Source organism: Giraffa tippelskirchi, chromosome 9 (assembly GCF_054371585.1).
Source record: "Giraffa tippelskirchi isolate mGirTip1 chromosome 9, T2T-mGirTip1v1.2.pri, whole genome shotgun sequence".
NCBI lineage: Eukaryota > Metazoa > Chordata > Mammalia > Artiodactyla > Giraffidae > Giraffa > Giraffa tippelskirchi.
In genome coordinates this window covers 87,450,218-87,477,702 of record NC_137283.1, presented here as the reverse complement: position 1 = coordinate 87,477,702, position 27,485 = coordinate 87,450,218, and the positions used below count along the sequence as shown (strand labels likewise).

The 27,485-nt window shown below is 35.6% G+C and overlaps 1 protein-coding gene across 3 annotated transcripts in view; it reads left to right on the top strand.

The window, feature by feature from the left end:
• Positions 1-27,485, top strand: part of LCA5 (lebercilin LCA5) — a 48,453-nt gene that overhangs the window by 5,574 nt on the left and 15,394 nt on the right. For 2 of the 3 annotated variants that reach the window (XM_081530393.1, XM_081530394.1), the window contains exons 2-3: positions 9,975-10,361; positions 14,564-15,093. In XM_081530393.1, coding sequence (XP_081386519.1) covers positions 10,163-10,361; positions 14,564-15,093 — 729 coding nt within the window. In that variant the 5' untranslated portion in view covers positions 9,975-10,162. Of the gene's footprint in view, positions 1-4,174; positions 4,298-9,974; positions 10,362-14,563; positions 15,094-27,485 lie in introns of those variants that run through there. The other variant, XM_081530395.1, reaches the window with a different exon arrangement.

Genomic DNA, 27,485 nt, shown 5'->3' with positions numbered 1-27,485 from the left:
AAACCAGGAAAGCAGGAGGCTATGGAAGTTATAAAGAGAGTGTTGTAGGAAGGAGGGAATGGTTAGTCTTTTCAAATGCTCTGTGAGGTTAAGGACAAATAGGACAGAAAATAGATTTTTGAATTTCGCCAGGATGAACGTCATTGTTTGTTTTGATAAAAGCTATTTCAGTGGAATGATCAAAATGAAAACCTGACTAGTGCGAATTTAGAAAAACATTGGGAAGGAAGTAGAGGTATAGCGTTCTAGATTATCATATAATGTAGTATAATATTCTAGACTAGATTGGGCTTCCCTGGTGGCTCAGTTGGTGAAGAATCCACCTGCAATGCGGGAGACCTGGGTTCGATCCCTGATTTGGGAAGATTATTCTAGTATAGATAGTCTTCTTTTATTGGAAAATTGGAGTGGAGAAATTGGGTTGTAGATGCAATAGGGACCTGGAGCCAAGCAACAGCTTTATTAAAGCCTCTTTGTTAGTAGGAATGATCCAGTAAATAGGGCTGCATTGCAGGTGTACAGTCCTTGAGATGGAGAGGAGGAGTGGGAAAGAAGGCAGGTGAGAAGTTTGGCTCTTAAAAGGAGCAGCAGTGCTTCTTCAGTTTTAGCAGGGGAGCACCACAGAACTGTGTAGTTGCATATGGAGGCACCTTTAAAGATAAGGTAGTTCTCACCTGATTGTTGCTATTAAAATATTGACTAGGTCCCTCAACTAAGAGTCATAAAACTTGTAGTCCATTTCAGATTTTACTAATTTAACTCTGTGACCTTAGATAAATTGCCATCTTGGGTAAATCACTTTGTTTTTCTGGGTCTTAGTTTCCTTAATCTATGCAAAGAAAGGACCGATTTCTCAGGGTTCCTTCCAGTGCTAAATTGTTACGTAATCTTGTTTGCTGCTGCTGCTAAGTCGCCTCAGTCGTGTCCGACTATGTGCGACCCCATAGACGGCAGCCCACCAGGCTCCGCCATCCCTGGGATTCTCCAGTCAAGAACACTGCAGTGGGTTGCCATTTCCTTCTCCAGTGCATGAAAGGGAAAAGTGAAAGTGAAGTCGCTCAGTCGTGTCCGACTCTTCACGACCCCATGGACTGCAGCCTACCGGGCTCCTCCGTCCATGGGATTTTCCAGGCAAGAGTACTGGAGTGGGGTGCCAAACTAGTAGTAATTCATGGGTTTTTATTTGCTTGTACTTTGTAGCAAAGTTATTGGTTATTATTCTAATAGTTGCATTGTCTTGTCTGTATCCATTTCTTGCCTTTCATCTTTTTGGTCTAATATTTTGTGTATGTTCTTTAACTTGTTTTGTTTTCATGTTTGCTGGTTTGAACTGTTTTTTTCTGGCAGCAGTGTCAGCCAGGCAACTGTGTTTTTACAAGGACTAAGACCTAACTTTATAAAAGAAAATTTTCACAAGTGTCTAAATTTCCATTCTCTAGAAACGCTTGGATCTTTGGGTTGCTTTATGTTCTAAAGGAATGCTTGTTTGTTGTCATGAAGAATTGTAACATAATATGGGATACATGCTTTAAAAATAGCCTACCTTTTTTCAGCATACATGTTAGGTAATCAGAAGTTTGGCAAAGGAATAGAATTTATTATCTAGTGTTCCAGGGACTATTCTTTTTTTTTTAATTTAAATTTTAAATATTATATTGGAGTATAGTTAATTTACAATGTTGCGTTAGTTTCAGGTGTACAGAAAAGTGATTCAGTTATATATATACATATATCTATTCTTTTTCAGGTTTTTTTCTCATAACGGTTGTTACAGAATATGGAGTTCCCTATACTATACACTAGGTCCTTGTTGATTATCTATTTTTTATACAGTAATGTGTATATGTTAATCCCAAACTCCTAATCCCTCACCCAGTGTTTCCCCTTTGGTAAGTGTAAGTTTGTTTTTGAAGTCTGTGAGTCTGCTTCTGTTTTATAAATAAGTTTATTTGTATCATTTTTCTTTTAGATTCCACTTGTAAGTGATATCATATGATACTTGTCTTTCTGTGTCTGGCTTACTTCATGTAATACGGTAAATCTCTAGGTCCACACGTGGCGTCCACCGCAAATGGCGTTACTTTACTCTCTTTATGGCTGAGTAATGTTCCCTTCTATGTATGTACCTTACCTTCTTTATCCGTTGCTCTGTCGGTGGACACTCAGGCTGCGTCCGCATCTGCGCTACTGTGAACAGTTGAGTGTGTATATCTTTTCAGATGTTAGTTTTCTCTGGATATAGGTCCTGGGGCTGAATTTAATCACTTTAAAAAATGTTCTCATGTAGTTAGCATGTAATATTTTTAGGGAATGTATAAAGGATACATAACATAATTTATTGTGTTTTTTTCTTAATTGGTCGTCTTTGATGAAAAAGCCAGACCCTACCTTAAAGGAACTCATCATGTGTTTTTGCTCATCTTGATTTCCTCATTGTCTTTAGACGGCATCTGTAGCCATCAGTAACTTTTGTTGACTGAATTGAATAGGTGTATGAATTGAATAGTAGTTTCATAAACTTTGGAAAAGTGGTTGCTTATATCAAGTTCTCTTAAAAGTTTGAGAATTATTATTAGGAATAGTCAGCATGAAGACAGCTCATCCTATGGCTGATTCATGTTGATGTATGGCAGACACCAATACAACATTGTAAAGTGATTATTCTCTAGTTAAAAATACATTTAAAAGAACTAAGTAGCCACTTACTTAAAAAAAATAGTTATATTTGCTGTTAAAGTTGTAGATCTGACCATATGCATTTGTCTTTTCTTCTAGTTGGAGACAACATTAAAATCATATTTAGGATAAAAGAGAATAAACCTTTAACATTGAAAGGATGATAGAATACCCTCAGTGGATGAGAGATTATTAATACAAGACATTTCTGAAACAGGAAAGGGAAGTGATGCATGGAACAGATTAGAACAGAGAGAACTATGTCACAGGACGCTCGAGAGGGAAAGAAGTATTCTGATGTATCCTGCAGATTCTCAGACAATCTTGGGATTTAAAAAGTCAGAAAGGCAAAACTAAAAATGGGAAGAAAGAGTAATTGAAAAACTATGAGTGGAATAGTTACGTTTCCTTTACCACTCAAGCCTATGCACATCAACAGTCAGTATGATTCCTCTGCTCTTCACCCCTTCCTCTCTTCCCCATTAAAAAATACAGACGTAATTTCTTCTGGAAATGAAGACAAAGATGACACTTAAAAAGTAGAGTTGCCACGGTGGGCATTTGTGTTTGGAGGTAATCCCTCCTCTTTGCTAACTTTCAGTAAGTCCCCCACGTAGTGCTGATTCTCTGCTGTTCATCCTAAAGCAACATGTGCTTGCAGGAGGCTAGTTTTATTCATTCTTTTTCTTCTTTCCTATGAGTGACCAAAAATTATCTTCAAAGAAATAAAATCAGTATTTAAAAAACCTAGGCTAAACAAAGTGAAAAACTGTAGCTATGTGAAACCGATAATTTCTGCATCAGAAGAGATCTTAAACAAAATGTCTATTTTGAGTGTTCTCAGGGGAAGAAAACGTATTGCCTCATTAAAGCAAGAATAGAGTAATTGTTTAAAAAAATCAGAACAAGATAGAGTTCTTAGAAAATAAGATTTCTGCACAAATTCGAAAAAATATCCTGGATGGTTTTGAAGACAAATTGAGTAAATGTCTTTGAAAATAGAACAAAAAGACAAAGAGAGCGAGTTGGTTATTTAACCAGTAGAAGTTTAAAAAAGAGAAAAGGGAAAGTCACTTATCAAAAGTGGAACCTAAGCACATTAAGGAAGAGGGGAAGAAAAGGGCAGCACAGTGAAAAAAAACCCTCACACCTATATGTACATCTTTGTGACATTTCAGTATAGCGAGAGGGAAATTCCTAACAGCAGCTAAGGAGTTTGGTTTTTTTTTTCTGTTAAAGATTACCTAAAAGAATGAGAATCAGGTGGACATAACTAGAGTCTAAACTCCGTAAGGCAGAGATTTTTCGTTGTTTTTTCATTACTATTACATAATGAGAGCTCAAGAAAAATATATGTTGAATAAAAGAATGACTGTCATATCTCATAAGCAGCTCTGAGATTTTAAAGACAGTGGAGCAGTGTCTCCAAAGTTCTGAGAGAGAATGACTTAGAATTTGGAACTTATGAAAACAATTGAGTACGAGGCAAAATAAAGACATTCTCAGGCATACAGACTCAGAGCTTTCACTTCAGGTAACCCTTCCTGAAGAAGTTACTTGAGGATATGGAGCAGTAAAACACAATGAAAACTAATAAAAATGACATGGACTACCAGAAAAGGTAGATTAACACAGAAGTACAATAAAAATAATTCCAGAATGACAGTGGTACGGCAAGTAGAAAGTAATTAGTTTAAGTTCGAATAGGAAATTACTGGTCTCCAAGAAAAAATGTCTTTAAGAGGAAGAAGAACAGATTTCAGGCTAAGATAGAATGACTGAAAAACTGATATGTATCAGTGATGTGGTAAGAAGGATTTTTTTTCCTCTCAAGAAAAAAGGACAAATTCTCAAGAAAAAACTACATAACCAACGTGTAGTTGCATGTTGCAACCATTTAAAAATGAGGTGTGAGTTACATCCTTATCTTTCATAGTCTAAAATGAGTAATTCATGTCAATGTATGGCAAAAACTATTACAATATTGTAAAGTAATTAGCCCCCAACTAAAATAAATAAATTTATAAAAAAAAAAGTAATCCTTCTTAATTGAACTTGAAAGAAATCTAATCATAAGAATAATAAAAAAGTAAATTAAAAAAAAATAAAATAAAATAAAAATGAGGTGTGAGTTACATCCTTATCTTTCATAGTCTAAAATGAGTAATTGAAGAGATAGTATAAGCACACTACTATATATAAAACAGTTAACTGACAAGGACCTGCTGTAAAGCACAGGAAACTACTCAATATTTTGTAATAACCTGAAAGAGCAAAGAATCTGAAATTGAATATATATGTGTATATATATGTATGTATATATAACTGAATTACTGTGTTGTACACCTGAAACTTCCCAGGTGAAGCTAGTGGTAAAGAACTCTTGCCAATGCAGGAGACCTAAGAGGTTCTTTCCCTGGGTCGGAAAGATCCCCTAGTGGGGGTGTGGCAACCCACTCCAGTGTTCTTGCCTGGAGAATCCATGGACAGAGGAGCCTGGCAGGCTGCAGTCCATAGGGTCACAAAGAGTCGGACACGACTGAAGCGACTTAGCATGCACATACACACACCAAAACTAACACAATGTTTTAAATCAACTATACTTAAGTAATAAAAAGTAGTAGTATAGGCAAAGAAGTATAGGCCATTAAAATAGTTGTCCCAGGGAACAAGACTTGGATAATGGGGCAGTGGATATTTCCTTGTTAAAAAAAAAAAATGCATATATTGGAAGCAGGGGGTGTGTAGGGAGAGAGCTAGTGCTGGTACATAGGAGATGAATGACAGGTAATGTTTTTGTGGATTCTTACCCTTTGCAAGAAAAAGTTTGGTGGATTCCTGACTTAGAGGGGATAGGTCATAGGGAACTACTTCTGCTATATGCATATAAACAGAAATAATCCTCATCCATATCATATAGTCAGCTTTTAATGACGCTATTAAAATTAAAACTGAAAGTCTTTGACAGGGAACATTAATCAGAATTTACCGAGCATCTTGTGTGTTTGTATTATAAATATAAGTATTGATATTTACCAAGTGCTTACTGTGTGATAGTAAATTATTCCATTTAGTTGTTACAGCAATTTTCTAAGGAAGATACCATTATTATTTCCATTTTACAGATGAGAAAATCGAGATTTAGATGTAGATTGAGATTTGCACAGCTGATAAGTGATGGATCCACTTAATTGCTTTAATTCATTATCCTTTTTTCTTGGACAATTTTTTACATGTGTAAATGTTTTCTTTCATGATTTTCAAAGTGAAAGATGCAGACTGATTTATATATTTCTAATATTAGTCCTTGCCTTTGCCGATTTCAGCTCAAATAGCTAATTATAACAGCGTGAGATTGCCAGGCAATAAAATCTAAGTTCTAAGTTAGTTTGCTTGATTTTTAAAAAATCTTTTTTTTACTAAGGGAAATTTCAAACAAATACAAAAGCAGTGATATTAGAGTAATGAAGCTGCAAGTCTCCACAGTTTTTACATTGTTTTACTAACTCATGGCCAGTCTTATTTAATATATACTTTTACCTCCTTCCCCATGGATTATTTTGAAGTAAACTCCAGACATTATTTAATTTTATCTATAAATATCTCAACATCTACCTTGAAATATAAGGACTCTTTAAAAAAAAAAACCATAATATCATGATCTTACCTAAAGCAATAGCAGTTGCTTAATGTCATTAAATATCTAGTCAGTGTTTTAATTTTCTCAGTTTTATAATTTTATAATTTTCTTTTACATAATTTGTTTGAATTAGGATTGAAACAAGGCTCATAGATGGCAGTTGTTTGTTTTCCTGAGACCTTTAAAATATATAGATACCTCTCCCCATCTCTTCTTTTTTTGCTTGCAATTTATGTTAAAGAAGCCAGTTGGTCCGACAGAATTAGCCACAGAGTAGATTTTGCTAATTATTTCCTTGTGCCTCTCTCCTCTGTATTTTATATACATTATCATTTCAGTTTAGAAGTTTGATCAGAATCAAATTTTATTTTTCTTGCAGAAGGAATCTATTACCTCAGTGTAACTGTTGCGTCTCCTCTGGAGGCACACCGTGTCTGATTATTTTCTGTGGTGTTAGCAGCCATTATTGAGCATGATCTAGTTTCATTATTTTGTTAGTAACTACAAAATGGCAATGTTCTAATTCTGTCATTTGAATATTCCCTTTTTAAATTTATTAGCTAGAATAATTCTGTAAAGAAATACTTCCTCTTATCTACTATTTTGTTGTTCTGAGATACAGCTTGTAACAGTGTAGACAGGATATGTGTTGGATTTTTTTCCTCCTCTTGTATCAATTTTGAGATGAATGAGTTGGTTCCTTAGTATCTTTCAGAGGTAACTCAGTTTTTAGAAGAACATATGAGCTCATGAATTTAAACACATTCTATATGTTTTAATCCTTTGCTGATACAGTTCTTATTGAAGATACAATTGTCCCATTGTTGACTGGTCGAGAGCTTCCTGGAGCACCCTCCTGAGCCCTTCTGACACTCCATCAGGAGTGTTTCATAGCTTTCTTGCTCCCTAGTATGACCACATTTCTAGATTGTAGAATAATACCAGCAATGTGATTATTGAAAATTGTTTTTAGAAAAATTTTGGACCTCTTTTGTCAGTAGGATCATCTCCCTAGGGATTGTGTTCTTTAAAGTTGTTAGTACTGGTTAATCTGTGTGGCTTTGCCACCAACTGTATGTATGAAAGTGAAAGTGTTAAGTGAAAGTGTTAGTTGCTTATTGAGAGTGTTAGTTGCTTTGTTCCGTCTGACTCTACGACCCCATGGACTGTAGCCTGCCAGGCTCCTCTGTCCATGGGATTCTCCAAGAATACTGGAGTGGGTTGCCATTCCCTTCTCTAGGGGGTCTTACCCACCTAGGGATTGAACCCGGGTCTCCTGCATTGCAGTCTCCTGCATTGCATTACTCTCTGAGCCACCCACAGGTAGATTTTCTTTTGATTCATAGGAAATGCTTTTTAAAAACCTAATTTCCAAAAATTATTATTTCTAGCTTTGAGTCTGCAGAAGTTAAGGTAAAGAAGCCTAATTCCTACCCCATCCCTCAGCTCAGCTTCCTCCCTTCCTCTGCAGCTGTATCATCCAGTCAGCCAACCACCAATGCATTTGGCTTTTAACAGTTAATTAAAATTCAACATAATTAAAAATTAGTTCCTCATTCACACTTATGTTCAGTAGCTGCATGTGGCTAGCTGTTAATACTGAACTGATTTTAAAACATTTCTGTATTTTAAAATTGAAGTATAGTTGATTTACAGGGCTGTGCTAATTACTGCTGCTGCTGATTACTACTGTACAGCAAAGTGACTCCATTATACATATACATACCTTGGTTTTTTTTTTTAAATACATACCTTCTTTTTTTAAATACATACCTACTTTTCCATTATGGTTTATCATAGGATACTGAATATAGTTTTTTGTGCTATGCAGTATCCATTCTATATATAAAAGTGTACATCTGCTAACCCCAACCTCCCACTCCATTCTTCTCCCAGCTCTTTGCCTCTTGGCAACCACCAGTCTCTTCTCTAAGAACATTTCCATTCTTGCTGACAGTTCCGTTGGACACCCCTGCCCTGGAGAACCCATTGTGTTTTCATGAAATGTTTATTTCTCTACTTTTTAAAAAGATGCAAGTTATGTATATGAATTTATAACCCTCCTTCTTCAATACATGGTAGCATACTATGCATGCCTTTCTCCCTCTCCCTTTTCTTAGTGTATCTTGGCGATCACTGCAGACTGCAGAGAATATACAGAGATAGTCCTCGTTTCTTTAGGAGCTGGGTAGCATAGTACGTCACTGTGTGGAGGTGTACGGTGTCGGTGGTAGCCGGTTCCCTGTTGATGGTCATTTTGACTGATTTAGTCCTTTACCACTACACAGTGCTGCAGTGAACGGTAGTAATGCTGCCTTGTGTGTGTCTTTTTCATTTATTACTAGACCCAGTATTCTTTTAACACTAATTTCCTCAATGGACTTGGTTTCTTCTAAATATTATGAACAGTTGTTCTGATTATAAAAGGAATCCGGTTTCATTTTACTAGAAAATTAAACTGTTAAAGAGACAGATAAACTTATCCAAAATTCACATTGACCAGACAGAAATTATTTTTGTGCAGGTGTATACCTTGGTTTTTGCAGGTGTTTTTTTTTTCTTTCTTTCAGTTCCTGAGTTCAGTTAAAAAGAGTCCTCAGCATTTTTCAATGACTGTGTAGTTGAGATCATATTGTATATATCACTTTGAATTTTTCCTTTACCATAATAGTATAAGCATCTTCCTTGTTAAACTTTTTGTGAACATTTCTGACATCTGCATAATATTATGCTGTATTGATTTTTTCAATACTTTATTTCTTATTTTGCAATGGTTAGACATTTAGGTTACTTTTTTTCTTTTTAATTGTGCCACATTCAACATTTGTGCATAACTTTCCCCCTGTTTTTAGGGTAATTTTCTCGGTATCCAGGAATAGAATTATTGGATCAAAGGTTAAAAGCATAATTAAAGTTTTAACCTATTTTGCCAGCTTTTTTCCCCCAGTCTTTTCTTGATAGCCGTTTTGGAAGCATTGAGTATTATTTTGAGGAATCTTTGGTAATTTGATAGATTTAAAAATAAGTGAAATTGAATATTTTTTTGTGCCTATTTTTGTATTGCTTGCTATGGGTCTTAACATGTATTTGCCCATTTATCTTTTGACCTCCTATCTTTGTTGTGGCATGATATGAGGTAGTTACTGATTGTTAAGGATGGTCATTATTTTTCTGTCATGTTGCAAATGTTTTTCTTCATGTGCTTTAATTTGATTGATTTTTCACGTGGTTCAGTTTTACATTTTTATGCAGTCAGTCTTAGATATTTTTCTTGTTTTTGTTAGCAGGCTTGTTCTTTACCACCTTTCCCCCCACCCCCACCACCAAAAACAAAAACTGGTCACTTGATTATTATTCACCTAGCATTTGTGTTTGTTATAAATCTTAAGATTCAAGGAAGTCAAATTCAGTTAACATTTATTCAGAAGCAAGTGTAGGTCAGGTACTTTACATGTTCTCTATCTAGTCGGTGACAGTCTATCTTTTCTTCAAATACCGTAGACAACTAAGTATGAGTATATAGATGAATTAAATTATAGCCTCTTTTTAAAATTCTAAGCAATATGTTGTTTTTCTTTTGATATCTTTCATTGTAATTAACTGTAGAAATCTATTTCATGAAATATGATGAGTTTCCCTCCGTCTTCCTTAATTGTAGAGGAGAAAAGCGTATCTTCTGCTTGCTATTGTGAATTGTGGACTAAAGATACATAGAGAAAACAAATGGCACAGACCTGAATATTGTCCCCGGGATCTGAAGACTCAAAAATTGCTCTTCAGGCTTGTTGTGAATTTTTCTGAGAAGAATCTGTGAAATTATGTGAATAGAGACTATTTTTCAAAGCCATGGGGGAAAGAGAAAGAAGTCTAGCTACTGATCAAGAAAGTAGGACAAGCAGACAGTATTACTCCCACTGTTCGTCTGATTTGGGAACTACTCCACAGTCTTCTGGCCGGTCGTCGCTGGTCCATTCCTCCCCACCTGCAAGTGTTAAGGGAGAACATTCTAAAAAACAAATTTCAGATAGCCAAGTGCATCATCACGGTAAGCATCCTTTAAAAGACTCCTATAGACCTGGACTATTCATTCTGAGTGCTTAAGGAAACCTGTGTGAATGAGAATAAGATATGTTTTTTATAAATATTGCTTACAGTGTACATTCACAGCCATACTGTATCCAGAAGAAAGAACTCTTAACTGAGGCTTCTCATTTTTGTTTTCGCTTGTTCCTGAATAAATGATTGTCTTGGGGTTTGTAAAGGCAAAAAAAAAAAAAAAAAATCAAAACATTTGTACCTTTATTTTCAGAAAGTTGTGAAAGGCATGGATATAAAGTGGTTAAGGGGCATTTTTATAGATAGGGTAAAATTACTTCTACTTACTGCAAAAGTTCAAACTCAGCTTAGAAATGGAATTTGGGACCACCAGTCTGTTTTGTATTAAATGGTGTTATAATGAAACAGAATAAATCTTTAGAAATAATTTTTCTTGTTAGAATGTTATTAGTCTGGAGCTAGGTATTTTTGACTGCATAATGTTCTGGAAATCTCTTCTTCATCTTAATAAATCCCTAGTCAAGAAAATCCGTATGTACTTAGTAACAATATGTAGTACATAATAGGTAAGCTAAGGTAAATGAGGTTTTATTTGTTGTTCAGTCGGTGAGTCGTGTCCAACTCTTTGCATCCCCATAGACTGCAGCACGCCAGGCTTCTCTGTCCTTCACTATCTCCCAGTGTTTGCTTAGATTCATGTCCATTGAGTTGGTGATGCTATCTAATCATCTCATCCGCTGCCACCCGCTTCTCCTTTTGCCTTCAGTCTTTCCCAGCTTCAGTAAAATGAGGTTTTATAGTATCAGTTAATAGATACAATACAGCCATCACATTAGTAGCTTAGAGTGGTAAGATTGCAAGGCAGGAAGTAGTATGTGAGCTAAAAAGGAAAACAGGGTGAGGTCATGAAATGCCTAGAATCCTGTGTTAAGATATTGACTGTTTCTGTTGAGGGAATAGTTAGCTATTGAAAAATTTGAAGCAGGAGTTTGATTAAATTTGCCTTTATAAATTTTTACTTTGAAAAGTAACATTTGCCTTTTTAAAATAGGCAAAGAATGTGTGTTCCTTTTGAAAGAAACCTTTTTGTGAATCCTTGATCAGGCTTCCCAGGGATGTTGACACTTTTAACAATTGGATGTTTTTTTCTTTTTGTTTTTTTTTCTGTATGGCTTTTGCTGGTATGTTTGTGTTTGTTTATTTTTGCTACAAGTACAGTGCTGCAGGTTTCATAGTCTCTTCCTCCAAATCTGTCTCAGTGTCATTTTCTTGTTTTGATTTTGTGGTTGAGAGCATGATCTGATATTAAACTTCTGCTGTATAATTAAGAACAAACAGACCTTAGGGTTGAACCTTAGAAAATGACTGTTTATTCCCAAGAAATCATTCACATACCATGGGAGTTATTGGTAGGAATACTTTAATTTTTCACTCCTTACCTAGAAGCAGTTTTATTTAAGAAGATAATTGAGAAAAAGCTGTGAGAAACAGTTTGAGTGTCACCCAGAAAAATTTCAACCTGACTTGTACTGTTTTCTGCTTTGCATTGTATTTTGAATTAAAGTCTGTGGTAATTTGTCTACTTTGGTGCAAGCCAACAGGGCCAAACTGATAACATCCTTAAACATTGATTTCTTTCAGCTTAAGTTGGCAATTATCAGTGTAGACTAAACTAAGGAAAAACCAAATGTGATTTAAAAAGCATCTTGAACACTTGAATTTGCAGAATTTCACATTTGGTAACATATTCTTCCTTCTTTTTACATTTTCAGCTTATTTTATTATTTTAGAAATAAAATTTGTGCTGTATGAGAAGTTATATGTATAATACAATTTAATAATAATTTAGGTTATACATATTTATATGTTACATAATCAGTAATATAAACATACTGAGTTTTTAGTAGATGCATAGTTTATCTTTGTTACATGTTTTTTTAATGAGTCATACTGTAATTTGAACACCTGATGGAAGGAAAACAGTATTTGTCCACCCTCTTTTTGGTGGTAACTTAACAAGGGGGAGATGAAGAAGGATAAATACAATAGTCAGTCATCTTTCTTCTGAGTGGTACTAGTCCTGTATTTCATCTTGATCGTTTTGAAAATGAAAGAGATAGATGAAAGGTGAGAGATATTTTTTGAGTTCCGGTTAGTAGAATATAGTAGAAAACAATGTTCAGATTTTTAGGATGTCAAATGTTGGTGGCAGAAGCCCTTTTTGTCTGGCTATATCATAGCATAAAATATTAGTGGAGAATTTGTAATCTGATTCATATAATATCTAGGCTTTAACTTCTCAAATTAAGTTTCCATGTGCATGAAATCTTATTTGCTGAGCAATATAATTTTATACATATAAATCAGATTTGGGATGATTAACATTTATTCTTATGTACAACCATTTTTATGTATAAAGTTTCTGTCATTCCAAGAGCTGAGTACATATTCTATAATAGCATATAGATACTAAAACTCTATTCACTCAGTATGTTGGAAAAGAAAGAAAATTGAAATGATAGATGCTCCAATTTAAAATTGGAGCAGTTTCTCCAATGGAAGTATTATGCAAATCACAAATGCAAGCCACACATACAATTTTTTATTGCCACGTTTAAAAAGAAAAACAGGTAGAAAGGTGGAATTAATTTTAATTTTATTTAACCCAGAATATCCAAAATATTATCATTTCTAAATACAGTTAGTATCAAACATACTGTGTGGAATATTCTGCATTCCTTTTTTTTTTTCTTTGAATTGGATGTTTGAAATCTGGTGTGTATTTCAGTTATGGACTCAGTTTGGATCACCTACATTTCAGTTTTCAGTAGCCACATGACACTAGTGACTACTATATTGAATAGCATAGTTTCAAAGTTACTAATAGGCTTTCCTTCATTTCTTTTTATTATTACTTCCTTTCAAATATTCAGGCATGTATAGAGCTGGAATCCCAAATCAGTATACATTTAATATACCCTCTACAAAATTTCTGTCTCTTTAAATGAAACTTTATAATGTTAAATTGTAAACATGTTTTCCTTTACTTGTTTACATAATAAAATAAGGGTATCCATGGCTGGTAAAGTAGGTAGGGAAAGATTGGATTTTCTAGTTTTTCTTCATTTTTTTCTCCTCTGGAATGCATTTCCTTCTAGAAAAAATGCAGTCACCTTGGAGATTAAAGTTCGCTGTTCTCAACTATGGCAAACTTCCAGATGCCTCTTTTAAAGGGCAGGTGCTCTGTATATTGAGGCCAAGGTTTAATGAACTTTTAGTAAATAATATTCAAAATTTTGGGAAATGTTGTGATATGTACACTTTAAAGATTTCGTGTGCTTTTATTTTTTTAGGCTGGAATCGTTTATCTTGTTCTTAAATTATGCCAGATGTTTTTGATTTGAATATCACACAAAAGAAAGCCTCTGAGAAAGCATTTAGAATCACATCTGTACTAATAAAGTGTTTTCCATTTTCAGTCACTGATACATGGGATTAAGTTCTTAATACTGACAGAGAACATCTGTGGAGAATTTTCTGTCTTATACGCATACTTTAGTTAATCCTCACAACAAAAGGGGAAAGAGACCTGGAAAGGTTTGAGTTGAATTGCCCAAGGATCTATTAAGTAGTAAATCTGAGTCCCAAATCTTCTTGCTGTCATGTTGTCATCTTCTTTCCTCAAATAAAGATTTTTAATTAATTTTAAAAAATCATACGTTTCCACATTTCAAATTATGATCCCAAATATCTTGGCGCAGATGACTTGATTATCATGACATTTTGTATTTATTAGGCACCGTGCTAATGCTGACGGTGCTTGTGTTTGAGTACTGGCTGACCGTCTTATCTGCAAAGGTAAAAAAATGGTGGAGCCTTATGTTTCTGTCTTTTAAAACAATAAAATAATTCCTTGTAAACCATGGGATATGTTTTGCTGGCTCAGAATATGTTTCTTGAACTGTCTTAAAAGATTTCAAACCTTTCTTAATAAAAACGTTATATGAAAAGCTCTAAGTAAAACCAAATATTTAAATATTGTAAAATCATTTAAAAAAATATTTAAAAAAATGTTTCCTTAAAGGAAACAAAATGACTAAAGAATGTTATGGATTCACTTGTGTTAGGATGAGTCAGTAATTCTGCATCTGATACCGCTTTCACTTTATGTTACTACTGTTTCTTTTTCAGCCCCTAGGAAACCAAGCCCTAAGGGTCCACCAAACAGAAAGGGAGTCCGAGCAGGATTTCGCTCCCTAAGCCTCAATAGGGAGCCACTTCGGAAAGATCCTGATCTTGTTACAAAACGGGTTCTTTCTGCAAGACTGCTAAAAATCAATGAATTGCAGAACGAAGTAACTGAACTCCAGGTCAAGTTAGCCGAGCTGCTAAAAGAAAATAAGGCTTTGAAAAGGCTTCAGTACAGGCAGGAGAAAGCCCTGAATAAGTTTGAAGACACAGAAAATGAAATCGCACAACTTATTGCTCGTCATAACAATGAGATGACAGCACTCAAAGACCGCTTAAGAAAATCTCAAGAGAAAGAACGGGCAACTGAAAAAAGGGTGAGAGAGATAGAAGGTGAACTACTTAGGACAAAAATTTCCTTACAGAAACTGAGAAAGATCTCTGAAGCTAAACACCTACCTGAACGAGATGATTTAGCAAAGAAACTCGTTTCTGCAGAGATAAAATTAGAGGACACCGAGAGAAGAATTAAGGTAAAATTCTTACAGTTTCTAATTGTGCTGTTTTGTGTTATTTTTCATTGGGCATTCGATGTGCACTTTTAAGACTTCTTATTGCTGTTCAGCATTTGCTTGGAAATCTGATTTTTTTTTTTTTTTTAGTATCTTTCTGAGTAAGAGATTAGGAAAAATTTTAAATTTTATCTTTAAGAGCAAAATGTGAAAGATTGTATACATTAATGGGCCACATGCTAATAGATGTTTAATTCCCAGAATCTTAGCTATTTGAGGGAAATAACGCTGTCTGATTATGTGATTGTTTCTTTAAAATTGAAAATGATACTATAAGAGCTATAGTATATAAAACTGACATTTGGGGCCATTGTGTAAGAAATGCCACATGAATAATTTCTGTGTTTATTTCTTTGAACTTTTGTGAAAGATATATTTTGGGGCAGGGTGTGCTTCTACTCCCTCAAATAAGACTTGATGTGAAAAGTGGGTGGAATGACGCTGAGTTAATAGTCTGAGAATATAGCAGATCTTACAAAAATATTTCTTTTCTTGAAATTAAAGGAAAAGAGTACTACCACATGACTGTTACATGGAGAACCTATAATAGGTGCTACCTGAGATATATATATATATATCTTTGGAAAGCAAAGGTTGGGAAAAAGTATGAGAATAATGTTTGCTGTGAGAGTTCTTTGAACAGGGGAAGTCAGAACTATAAACTAGCTTTTCTGCAATGTATTCATTAGATGTTTTTAGTACCTGGTATATAAATAATACTTCTTAGTCTGTATAATATACCAGACTGTACATACCAATGCCCTGCCCAAAGAGAGTGGCTTATTAAATAGAGTGTATATCAGTGGCCAGAAAAAGAACTTAGTTTATTCTCCAAAGTTAGCAGTCATTAACTTTTGCTTTAGTATACAGAAGATATCTTATTGCATAGGTTCCACCAGTGATCAAGTCAAACTGCAGAGCAAACATATGAAGACTTTTTTTGAAGGACCATTTACCTGCCTGTATAGTGGGGTGAGGGTAGGGGATGGAAGCAGCTATTGTCGTGTATCGCTGACGTTTGTTTTTAAAGGAAAGTACAGAATGTGCCCATATGGATTTTAAAATTAGGAACCAAGAGCAAAAGGCTAATTATTAAGTATGGTTAAAGACAGCCCACACCTCTGTGTGTATTTCTGTGAAACTAGAGAGAACATGGAACTGCAGTGCACGCGCATGCACGCACACACCCACACACGTATACTGCGCTTCCCTCTTATAGCCAGTTACGAAGGGGGTTGTTGGAGTGGTAGAGGAGGAAGGATAGAGAAGGAAGAAAGGAAAACTTGAACAAACCTGTGGATTCTGTGCTGTAGATGGAGTTGAATGATTTGGCGGCACACTTAAGAGCATGAACATCAGTCATCTGTGAAAAGCCTGTGAAAGTGAAAGTGTCACTCACTCAGTCACGTCCAGCTCTCTGTGACCCCATGGACTGTAGCCCTCCAAGTTCTTCTGTCCATGGGTTTCTCCAGGCAAGAGTACTGGAGTGGGTTGCCATTTCCTCCTCCAGGGGTAATTCCTGACCAAGGGATTGAACCCACATCTCCTGTATCTCCTGCCTTGCAGGTGGATTCTTTACCCGCTGAGCCCTCAGGGAAGCTTCAGGTCTTTGAAATACTTACTGTATAGCATTCTCAATTCTTAGGTTTTTCTTACTGGAGTAAGAAATTTTTAAAAAAATTTTTGTGTTAATTGTAGATTTACAGGCAATTAAAAAAAAAAAAGATCCCATATACCCTCCATCCATTTTCTCATTGGTAACATATAGCATAAGTAGAATATAATACGTTGCTGTTTAGTCACTTTTGCAACTCCATGGACTGTAGTGCACCAGGCTCCTCTGTCCATCCGATTATCCCAGACAAGAATCCTGGAATCAGTTGTCATTTCCTTCTCCAGGGAATCTTCCTAACCCAGGGGTTGAACTTGCATCTCCTGCATTGCAGGTGGACTCTTTACTGCTGAACCACCAGGGAAGCCCATAGACAAATATATTATAATCAGGAAATTGGGAGTGATACATTGATACAGCTCATCCACCTTATTCAGATTTAACTAGTTTTACATGGACTCATTTGTGTTTGAGTGTGTATGTGTGTGTGTATTTAGTTCTGTGCAGTTTTATCACTTGCAGATTCATGTGACCATCACTGTGGTCAAGATGAACAGTTCCATCACAGGCTCCCGTGTGTTACTAACTTTTATAGACATAGTTAACCTTCCTGCTTTCCCTAGTGCTCTGACATATGGCATCCATTGATCTGCTCACCATTTCTAGAATTTTGTTATTTTGAGGATGTAATATAAATGGAATCTTATAGTGTTTAACCTTTCGAGGTTGGCAGATTTCATTTTTTCCCTTGAGCTCCATCAGAGTTGTTGCATGTATCAACAGTTTGTCCTTTTTTATTCTGAAGTAGTATTCCATGACATGGATATACAAGAGTGTTATGGTATATCCTGTTGAAGGACATTTGGGTTGTTTCCAGTTTTAGTTATTAACTAATGAAGCTACTGGCTTCTCTGGTGGCTCAGACAGTAAAGAATCTGCCTGCAATTCAGGAGACCTGGATTGGGAAGATCTCCTTGAGAGGGGAATGGCAACCCACTCCAGTATTCTTGCCTGGACAAGTTCATGGACAGAGGAGCCTGGCAGGCTACAGTCCTCGGGTCTATGGCCATTCATGAACAGGTTTTTGTGTGAACATTAGTTTTTATTCCTCTGGGTTATATGAATGAAAGTGCACTTGATGAATTGTTTGATAAGCACATTTGGTTTTGTAAGAAACTGCCATTTTCTTTTGTAAAGTAGCAGAACCATTTTACATTTTTACCAGTAATGTATAAGTGATTCACTTTCTCCACATCCTTGTCAGCATTTGGTGTTACTACTTTTTAAAATTCTAGCCATTTCTATAGGTATGTAGCAATATCTCTTAGTTTTAACTTAATATTATTCCTAATGGCTTATGATGTTGAACATCTTTTTAAATGCTTATTTGCCATTAGTAAATCCTGTTCATTTGTTTTTTGCCTATATTTCTAATTGTTTGTGCTTTTACTGTTGATTTTCGATAGTTCTTTATGTGTAATACATACAGGTTCTTTGTCAGATACACGGTTTGCAAATATTTTCTCAGTGTGTAGCTTGTCTTTTCATCCTCTTACAGAGTCTTTCAGAGAGTTTTTAAAATTTGAAGTGGTCCAACTTGTCAAATTTTTCTTTTATGGATTGTGCTTTTCGGTGTCAAGTCTAAGAATTCTTTGCCTATCCCTGTCACCCTTTACCTGTAGCCTTAAAGATTTTCTACTATATTTTATCCAAAAGCTTTACAGTTTTATGTTTTACTTTAAAGTTCATGATTCAGTTTGAGTTGATTTTTATATAAGTTGTGAGATTTAGGTTGAGATTCAGGTCTTTTCTATTTTTTTCCTTGCCTATGTAGTGCCCAGTTGTTCCAGTACCATTTGCTGAAAAGGCTATTCTTCCTCCATTGAATTTGGCACCTTTGTCCAAAATCAGTTGGGCATGTTTTTGTGTGTCTATTTCTAGATTCTTTAGTCTCTTCTTCTGATGTATGTGTATTTTCCTCTGCTGATACCACACTCTTTTCATTATAGACTACTTTGTAAACCTTATATATATGATTATGGTAGAGTGATTCTGCTCATCTTATGCTTTGTTTTTAAAACTTTAGCTAATTTAACTACTCTAAGTAGTTGTTCGTTGTTTTTGTTTCATGCCTCATTCAGTTTTTCAAATTTTACTTAATCTTTTTTCTTCCAGCTCAGTACCACTGACTGTAAGGGTAAGGGAAGAGTCTAAGAACTATTGTGGTGTTTCATTTTGCAAATGAACTAAAATCAGGGAAAGTCCTGAGTGTCCCTTGAAACTGCAGTAAAATCCTTGTAGTGCTGACTTTAAGTTTTGTGCTATTCTTTGCTAAGGATGACTGGTGTTTTTTGTTATTGTTTGGTGTAGCCTAGTAGTTCAGATGGTAAAGCATCTGCATGCAATGCAGGAAATCCGGGTTCAATCCTGGGTCGGGAAGATCCTCTGGAAGGAAATGGCAACCCACTCCAGTGTTCTTGCCTGGAGAGTCCCATGGACAAAGGAGCCTGGCGGGCTACATAGTCCATGGGGTCACAAAGAATCAGAAATGACTGAGCTACTAACACACAGCATTTTAAGAGTCCTTAAACTGAAACTTGAGACAGGCAGATTTGTTTATTTGTTTATAGACTGCCTCATCCCGGAAGGGATTTTAAGCCACAAGTCTTATTCCCCTTGTGTTATATTTTCTTTTTAGGGGAGGAAAAAGAAAGCATTCTTCAAGGTTACCTCTAAATAGTTGAACTGTGAAAAACTTACCTCTTCACCCTCTATAGGTTGGTTACAGGTTTATTTTGTTAGTTGATGAAAGTGACAGAATGCATGGTCTAAGTAACTTAAGAGTACAGTGGCTTAGAAGTAGGTAGATAGTTAGACAGAACCAAAAAAAGTATGAGTCGGGACAGTCACCCATGGCAGTTGCTTCTTGCCAGCCTTCTGTGGTGTGGTCTGCCGGGTCCTAGGCCATATGTATACTAGGGATCAAGAGCTGCTTGACAGGGTTAACTTTGAACTCTGTCCAAAAGGGCAGACAGCTAAATCAGGCTGCATGTTTATTTCTTTATTTACAGTTGGCTTTATACCTTCGTTTTGGCTTTTACTTCAGTAAGATTGTTGAATAGAGTCCTGTCAAAGTATCAGACCCATTTAAATTTATTTATTTTACTATTAATGTTATATACATATTATTAATATTTAAATAAAACTGCAACAAGCTGTAAAAAGATGCAAAAAAAACTGTTAAGGTGCTAACATTTATGACAGTAAAATATTAATAGTTATATAATGCAGCAATTCTCAAAGTTTTTGTTTTCAAGACTCTTTTATACTCTTAAAAACTATTGCACACCCCCCAAATACCACAGGAGTTTTGTTTATGTGGGTATATGTATTGATATTTACCCTATTAGAAATTAAAATTGAGAACATTTAAATATATTTAATTTATTTAAAATTAATAAAAACTCACTACATGGTATCATAAAATCTTTTAATGAAAAATATCTACTCTCTAAACCAAAATAAATTGGGACAGGAGTGACATCATTTTATGTGTTCACAAATTTTTCAGTGTTAGGCTTAATAGAGGACAGCTGGGTCCTCATAGCTGCTTCCGCATTCAGTCTGCTTTGATATGTTGCTGTGGTTGATAAATATAAGAAAATTCAGCCTCACACAGATGTCTGTAGGAGTTAGAAAACAGAGGAATATTTAAAAGCTTTTCTGGATATTCTTTGATACTATATCAAAACTTAGTAAGTGGTGTGCTCCAAGATTTGTTGCAATGTAGAATCTAAAGTCATATCAAAGAACTTTTCATACTCTTATCACATTAAAATCCCTTGGTCTTCTCCTTTGAATGAATGTTTTATCCATGAATGATTTTGTATTACCATACGTTACTCATTAGGAAAATGTTCGTCATTTGGAAAATGTTCATTTATTGTATTAAGCAATAAATGTTGACATGTTTTATTTGTTATGTAATATCATATGCTATACAGCCTTTTGAAAACTCCACCATACATTCATGACGGTGAGTGAAAATAGCAAGTACTATTGTATTATAAAGTAGTTCTGACCTTGCAGACTTCTGAAAGTGTCTCAGATCTTTAGGGTCCCGGCACTGCTCTTTGAGAATCACTGAATATCAGTGGTTCTTTTGTTATTAGCTTCATTAGCAATTTCCCCAATTTGCAGTTTCTATTAATGACTGCCAAACCGCACCATTGTTCACTGGGCCTGGAACTGGCCTCCGGTAGGGGCTGCAACACCAGTTCTCTCCCATCCCTTGTAAGAAAGATTTACAGTGGAGGTTGCTTTCCTGATCTAAGGATGCGGTAGAGATGAGTCAGAGCCATGATCAACTCTGTCATAAAGCAAATACCGTGAGTTGCTAGCTATTGTAAGTATCCTTAATCACTAATTGGGAAATTATCTACTAAGTTTTATGAAAAGATCATAAGTGTAATAGCATGTACATAGTTATTACAAGTACTCCAGTAAACCATAGGGCACACATTTTTAATATATTAAAAAATCCAGCTCAGTTTTAACATTAAACTGGCACAGAGTGAATAACCTTGTCAGAAAAATATAATGAAGCTGTTAAGTAGGCTTTCTCTCCCCTTTAAGAAATTTCTAAAGATTTGGGGAAATGATTTGAGTAGCCTGAATATCATAGAGCTCTCAAAGAAAGTTTGAATAGACTTCTTTCTCTTTTAGTAGTTTTTCACATGAGAGACTGGCATTCAGATTCCCTTGACCCCAAAGCTACCTTCAAGTAGGTATTCGTTTCTTGTTGATAAAATAATAGTATCGTCCTCCACTGGAAATCAGTTTCAGAAGTAAGAATTGATTCAGTTTTGTCTTCCCTACCCTTCCTAGTTTATTCAGAATGAGAACTGAGCTGTGCAGTATTGGCCAGGTAGATTCCTTTTCCTGAATCTTTCCCTGCCATACCTTATTCTAAAGGCTAGGTCTCTGCTCTAAATGTTATTCTGCTCTTTTGCCCATCCCCACCCCGCCCAGAAACTCAAATCCAGAAGGCATGTTTGCCTTACCTACCTGTGTTGTGTCTTAATAAAAGAATGAAGTTAAGTAAGACAGAGTAATAGAAGTCAAACCAGGAGTTCAACTCGCTTCTTCCCCTGCTCTGATGCTGTGAGCCCTGTTAATGCTCAGACTTCGGTTGCTTCATTTGTGGAATTAAATGATTCTGAGGCCACTCTCAGGCCTGAAATCTGATGAATCTAAATCATATTTTTAAACTTCTCATGTGTCAAAGGTTTTAGTATGGTAAACCATATTTATTTAAAAAATTATCCTTATGTCTATTACTGAATGTTGCAGAAATGAAAGATTTCTAATGTTGAAAAAAGGGACTGATTGTAAAATAAATATCATTTATTGAGATCCTACTTATTTTTTATTGCAGAATAATTCAAGAAATTGGCTAGATTTTATTATTTACAAATTTTTTTTATCATTTTTGGTAGATGAAGATTTACAATGAAATTATAAGATCTGTGATTGAAGGGCAAAGTTTAAAACCATTGCAGAGAATAAATTTTGTAGTGATCTTAAAAACTGCCCATTTAGATAGAACAATTATTATAGGAATTTTAAGTTAATATTTAAAATCACAGCTTTCTACTGAAAAAATAATAGAAGCACTAAAAAAGACCTAAAAGTTCAAATAATACAGAGAGGTGTATAATGAAACACCAGGGTCCCTTCAGTGTATCCTTTGTAACCCTCTTCCCAAGAAGTAATCTCTGTTAAGAAATCATCTCTATATGCACATGGTTATATATGTGTATATTTTTTTACTCTCTAACTACAAGTGAAAGTGTACCATACACATTGCTTCATGTTTTTTTCACTGAAAATATATTTTGGTGCTCTTTACATATCCTGTGGATATATGTGTAATATATATATATGTTTGTACACTCACACATATATTAAATCTGCATCATTTTTATTTTCTGTTTTTCCAGTTTTACTGGAGTATAATTGATGTATGTATATGTTTAGTGTGTACAGCATAATGGTTTGACTTATAAATATTGCAGAGATATTACTGCAACAAGTTTGAATCTCTGTCATCTCATATAGATACAGTGAAAGGAAAAAGCAAAAAAAGAATTTTTTTTTTGGTAATGAGAACCCTTTGGATTTGCTCTGTTAAACAACTTTCATATCTATTCTACAGCAGTGTTACTTTTAGTCATCATCCCATATATACATCAAATGCCTAGTACTTTTAACTAGAAGTTTGTACCTTTTGACTACTTTCATCCAATTCTCACCACCCCCACTCCCCGCCAACTCCACCTCCACTTCTAGTAACCACAAATCTGACCTCTTTTTTCCTATGAGTTTTTTTTTTTAAAGATTATTACATACACACACATACACACCCCTCACAACTTCTTTATCCACTGATGAATAATGGACATCAGTGGACACTTAGGTTATTTTCATGTCTTGGATATTATAAATGTATGCTGCTATAAACATGAGAATGCAGATATCTTTTTGAGTTAGTATTTTAATTTCCTTGAGATATATTCCCAGAAATGGAATTGCTGTAGCATGTAATAGTTCTATTTTTAATTTTTTGAGGATCCTTTATCCCATAGTGGCTATACCAGTTTACAATCCTACTACCCATCATTCTAATGGGTATGAGGTGTTAACTCATTGCGGTTTTGATTTGCATTTCTCTAGTGACTAGTTATGTTGAACATGTACTTTTGGCCTTTCATATATTTTCTTTGGAAAAATGTCTATTCAGGTCTTTTGCCCATTTTTTACCTTGGTTATTTGTGTCTTTTGTTAACAAGTTGAATGAGTTCTTTATATATTTTGGATATTAACCTCTTAGTCCAAATAATTTTTTTCCCATTCTGTAGGTTTTCTTTTCACTTGCTGATTGTTTCCTTTGCTGTGCAGAAGCTTTGTAGTTTGATGTAATGTCAGTTATTTTATCTATTATTTTGTTGCTTGTGCTTAGGTGTCATATCCAAAAAAATCATTGCCAAGACCTATATTAAGGGGCTCACTTTCAATGTTTTCTTCTAGGGGTTTCATGGTTTCATGTCTTAACATTTTTTTAATCCATTTCAAATTGATTTTTGTGAGTGGCATAAGATAGGAGTCTAGTTTCATTCTTTTATATGTGATTAGTTAATTATCTCAGGACCATTTGTTGAAGAGGCTATGTTTTCTCCACGGAATGTTTTTGACTCCCTTGTCAAATATTAGTTTTAACTTTATATGCATGGATTTATTTCTGGCTCAAAACTGTTTCATTGATCTCTGTTTTTATGCCACTACCATACTGTTTTAATTACTGTGTGAGTGCATGCATCCTCCATTATGTCTGACTCTTTGTGACCCACCAGGACTGTAACCCACCAGCCTCCTCTGTCCATGGGATTTCCCAGGCAAGAATGTTAGAGTGGGTTGCCATTTCTTCTCTAGGGGATCTTCCTGACCCAGGGATTGAACCTAAGTCTCGTGTGGCTCCTGCATTGTCTGGTGGATTCTTTACCACTGAGCCACCTGGGAAGCCCCTTTAATTACTATGTCTTTATAGTATTAGCTTGAAGTCAGAAAGTGTGTAATGTCTCCTGATTTTTGTTCTTCTTGAGGATTGCTTTGGGTAATAGGGGTTTTTTGCAATTCAATATAAAATTTAGGATGGTTTCTTTCTGCTTTTGTTTAAAAAAAATGCCATTAGGTACAGCAAAAACTAATACAACATTGTAAATCAGATATACTCCAAATAAAAAAGATAATTAAAAAAATACCATTGGAATCTTAATAGTGATTGCATTGCATCTGTAGATGGCTTTGGATAAGTATGGACATTTTAGCAATATTCTTCCGATCCATGAACACTGTATGCCTTCCATTTTCTTATGTCTTCTTTGATTTCTTTATTAGTACCTTATATCTTTCAGAGTAGAAGTTTTTTCATTTCTTTGGTTAACTTTATTGCTAAATATTATATTGTTTTGATGCTATTGTAAAGGGGATTGTTTTCTTTTTCAGATAATTTGTTAGTGTATAGAAATGCTGCTGATTTTTATATGTTAATGTTAGGTTCTCTAACTCTATACCCAATTCAGTGATAGCTAACAGTTGTTTGGTTGAAGTCTTTGGGATTTTCTGTGTATAAAATCATGTCATCTGCAAATAGAGACAGTTTTACTTCTTCCTTTCTAATTTGGATGCCTTTTATTTTCTTGCCTGATTGCTCTGCCAAGAACTTTCAGTGCTATATTGAATGGGAGTGGTGAGAGTGAGCACCTGTCTTATTCTTGATCTTAGAGAAAAAGTTTCAACCTATCACAATTGAGTATCATGTTAGTAGTGGGCTTGTCATATATGGCCTTTATTATGTTGAGATATAAGTCTTATAATTTGTTAAAACTTTTTATCAAGAACAAATGTTGAATTTTGTCACACACTTTTCCTGCATTTATTGAGATATGAGTTTTTTTGTTGTTGTTGTTCTGTTAATGTGGTGTACTACATAATTGATTTACATGTATTGAGCCATCCTTGCATCTTAGCTATAAATCCCACCTAATCATGATGAATGTTCCTTTTACTGTGCTGCTGTCTTTGGTCTGCTAGAATTTTACTGAGAATTTTTGCCTCTCTATTCGTCAGAGTTAATTGGTTGGTAGTTTTACTTCCTGGTACTGATACTTTCTATCTTTAGTGTTAGGGTGATACCGGCCTTATAAAATGAATTTGGAAGTGTTTCCTCTACTTTGATTTTGTTTTTGTTGTTCAGCAAAGTTACTGGTGAAGCCATCTGGGTCCCATGCTTTTCTTCACTGGGTTTGGTTGCTGATTCAGTCTCCTTACTAGCAATTGGTCTATTCAGACTTTGTTTCTCCTTGAATCAGTGTTGGTATGTTTGTTTTGTTTTTTTGGTTGCAGTATAGTTGCTGTACAGTATTATATAAGTGACGGGTGTACAATATAGTGGTTCAAAAATTTTAAAGGTTATACTCCATTTATAGTTATTATAAAACATTGGCTGTATTTCCCATGTTGAACAATATATCCTTGTAGCTTATTTTATACCTAGTAGTTTGAGCTCCTCCCCCTGTGTTGTTCCTCCCCCTCCCCTCTCCCCACTGGTAACTGCTAGTTTGTTCTTTATATGTGTGAATCTGCAGACAGGGAGAGACACAGGCCTTGCTCTCCATTCAAGTGCCACTGTCAGCAGGGCTGTTGGGTGGGCTCCACAGCCCGCTGAGTGCTCTGCTGAGGCTCCCTGGTCAGGCAGGCTGAACACTGTCTTCAGCAATAAGTGAGGCTCTGAGTTAGTTTCCCAACCTGAGCTCATCAGCTAAGTATCTCCAAGGCCACTGGTGCTCTTTGTGGTCTTGACTCAAGTCAGCCTGCACCCCTGGTTCACTGGCTGAACAGGTGCTACTGACTTTGCTCTGGGGGCCACCCGTTCTGCCCATTCACCTGCCCATCAGCTCAAAAATTGCTGGGTTGTGCAGGTTCCAGTATTCAGGTGTCTTGTCAGCCCTTCCCATCAGATGGGGGCAGGCAGGGACCACACTCCATGGTGGGCAGGGCTATGACTTCTGCCTGGGTGGAGCTGGGAGGGCCCACTTCAGGCAACTCCCCAGTTTTCCTGAACAGTTTTTCTGAAATACAGGGCAGGGCTGGATGAATCACAAGCTGGAATCAAGATTGCTGGGAGAAATATCAATAACCTCAGATGATACCACTGTAATGGCAGAAAGTGAAGAGGAACTAAAAGAGAGCCTCTTGACAAGAGTGAAAGAGGACAGTGAAAAAGCTGGCTTGAAATTCAACATTAAAAAAACCCTGAGATCATGGCATTCGGTCCATGGCATCACTTCATGGCAAATAGAAGGGGAAAAAGTGGAAGCAGTGACAGATTTTTTTGGTGGGGGGGGCCTCCAAAATCACTGATCACAGTCATGAAATTAAAAGATGCTTGCTCCTTGGAAGGAAAGCTATGACAAACCTAGACAGCATATAAAAGGCAGAGACATCACTTTGCCAACGAAGGTCTATATAGTCAAAGCTATGGTTTTTTCAGTAGTCATGTACAGATGGGAGAGAGAGACTGTAAAGGAAGTGGAGCACTGAAGAATAATGCTTTTGAATTATGGTTCGAAAAAGACTCCTGAGAATCCCTTGGACTGTAAGGAGATCAAGCCATTCAATCCTAAAGGAAGTCAACCCTGAATTTGTTAGAAGATCTGTTGTGGAAGCTGACATTCCAATACTTTGGCCACCTGATGCAAAGAGCTGACTTATTGGAAAAGACCCTGATGCTGGGAAAGATTGAAGGCAAGAGGAGAAAAGGGGGTGGCAGAGGATGAGAGGGTGAGATAGCATCACTGATTCAATGGACATGAATTTGAGCAAACTCCAGGAGATAGTGGAGGACAGAGGAGTTGGTATGCCGCAGTCCATGGGGCCACAAAAAGTCAGACATGACTTAGCAACTGAATAACAACAAATGATTTTAAAATTTCTATTACTTCTATAGTTATATGCCCCATTTTTAGTCCTAATACAGTTAATATGTTCCTCTTCTTGATAAATGTTGCCAAAAAATGTAGCATGTATGGAAGCTGTGTTATTTATAGGTTCAGAATTAAAACTAAAACTGATTCAGGTTTGTTTTACCTTTCTGGTGATTTTTTTTTTTTTTAACATTAAA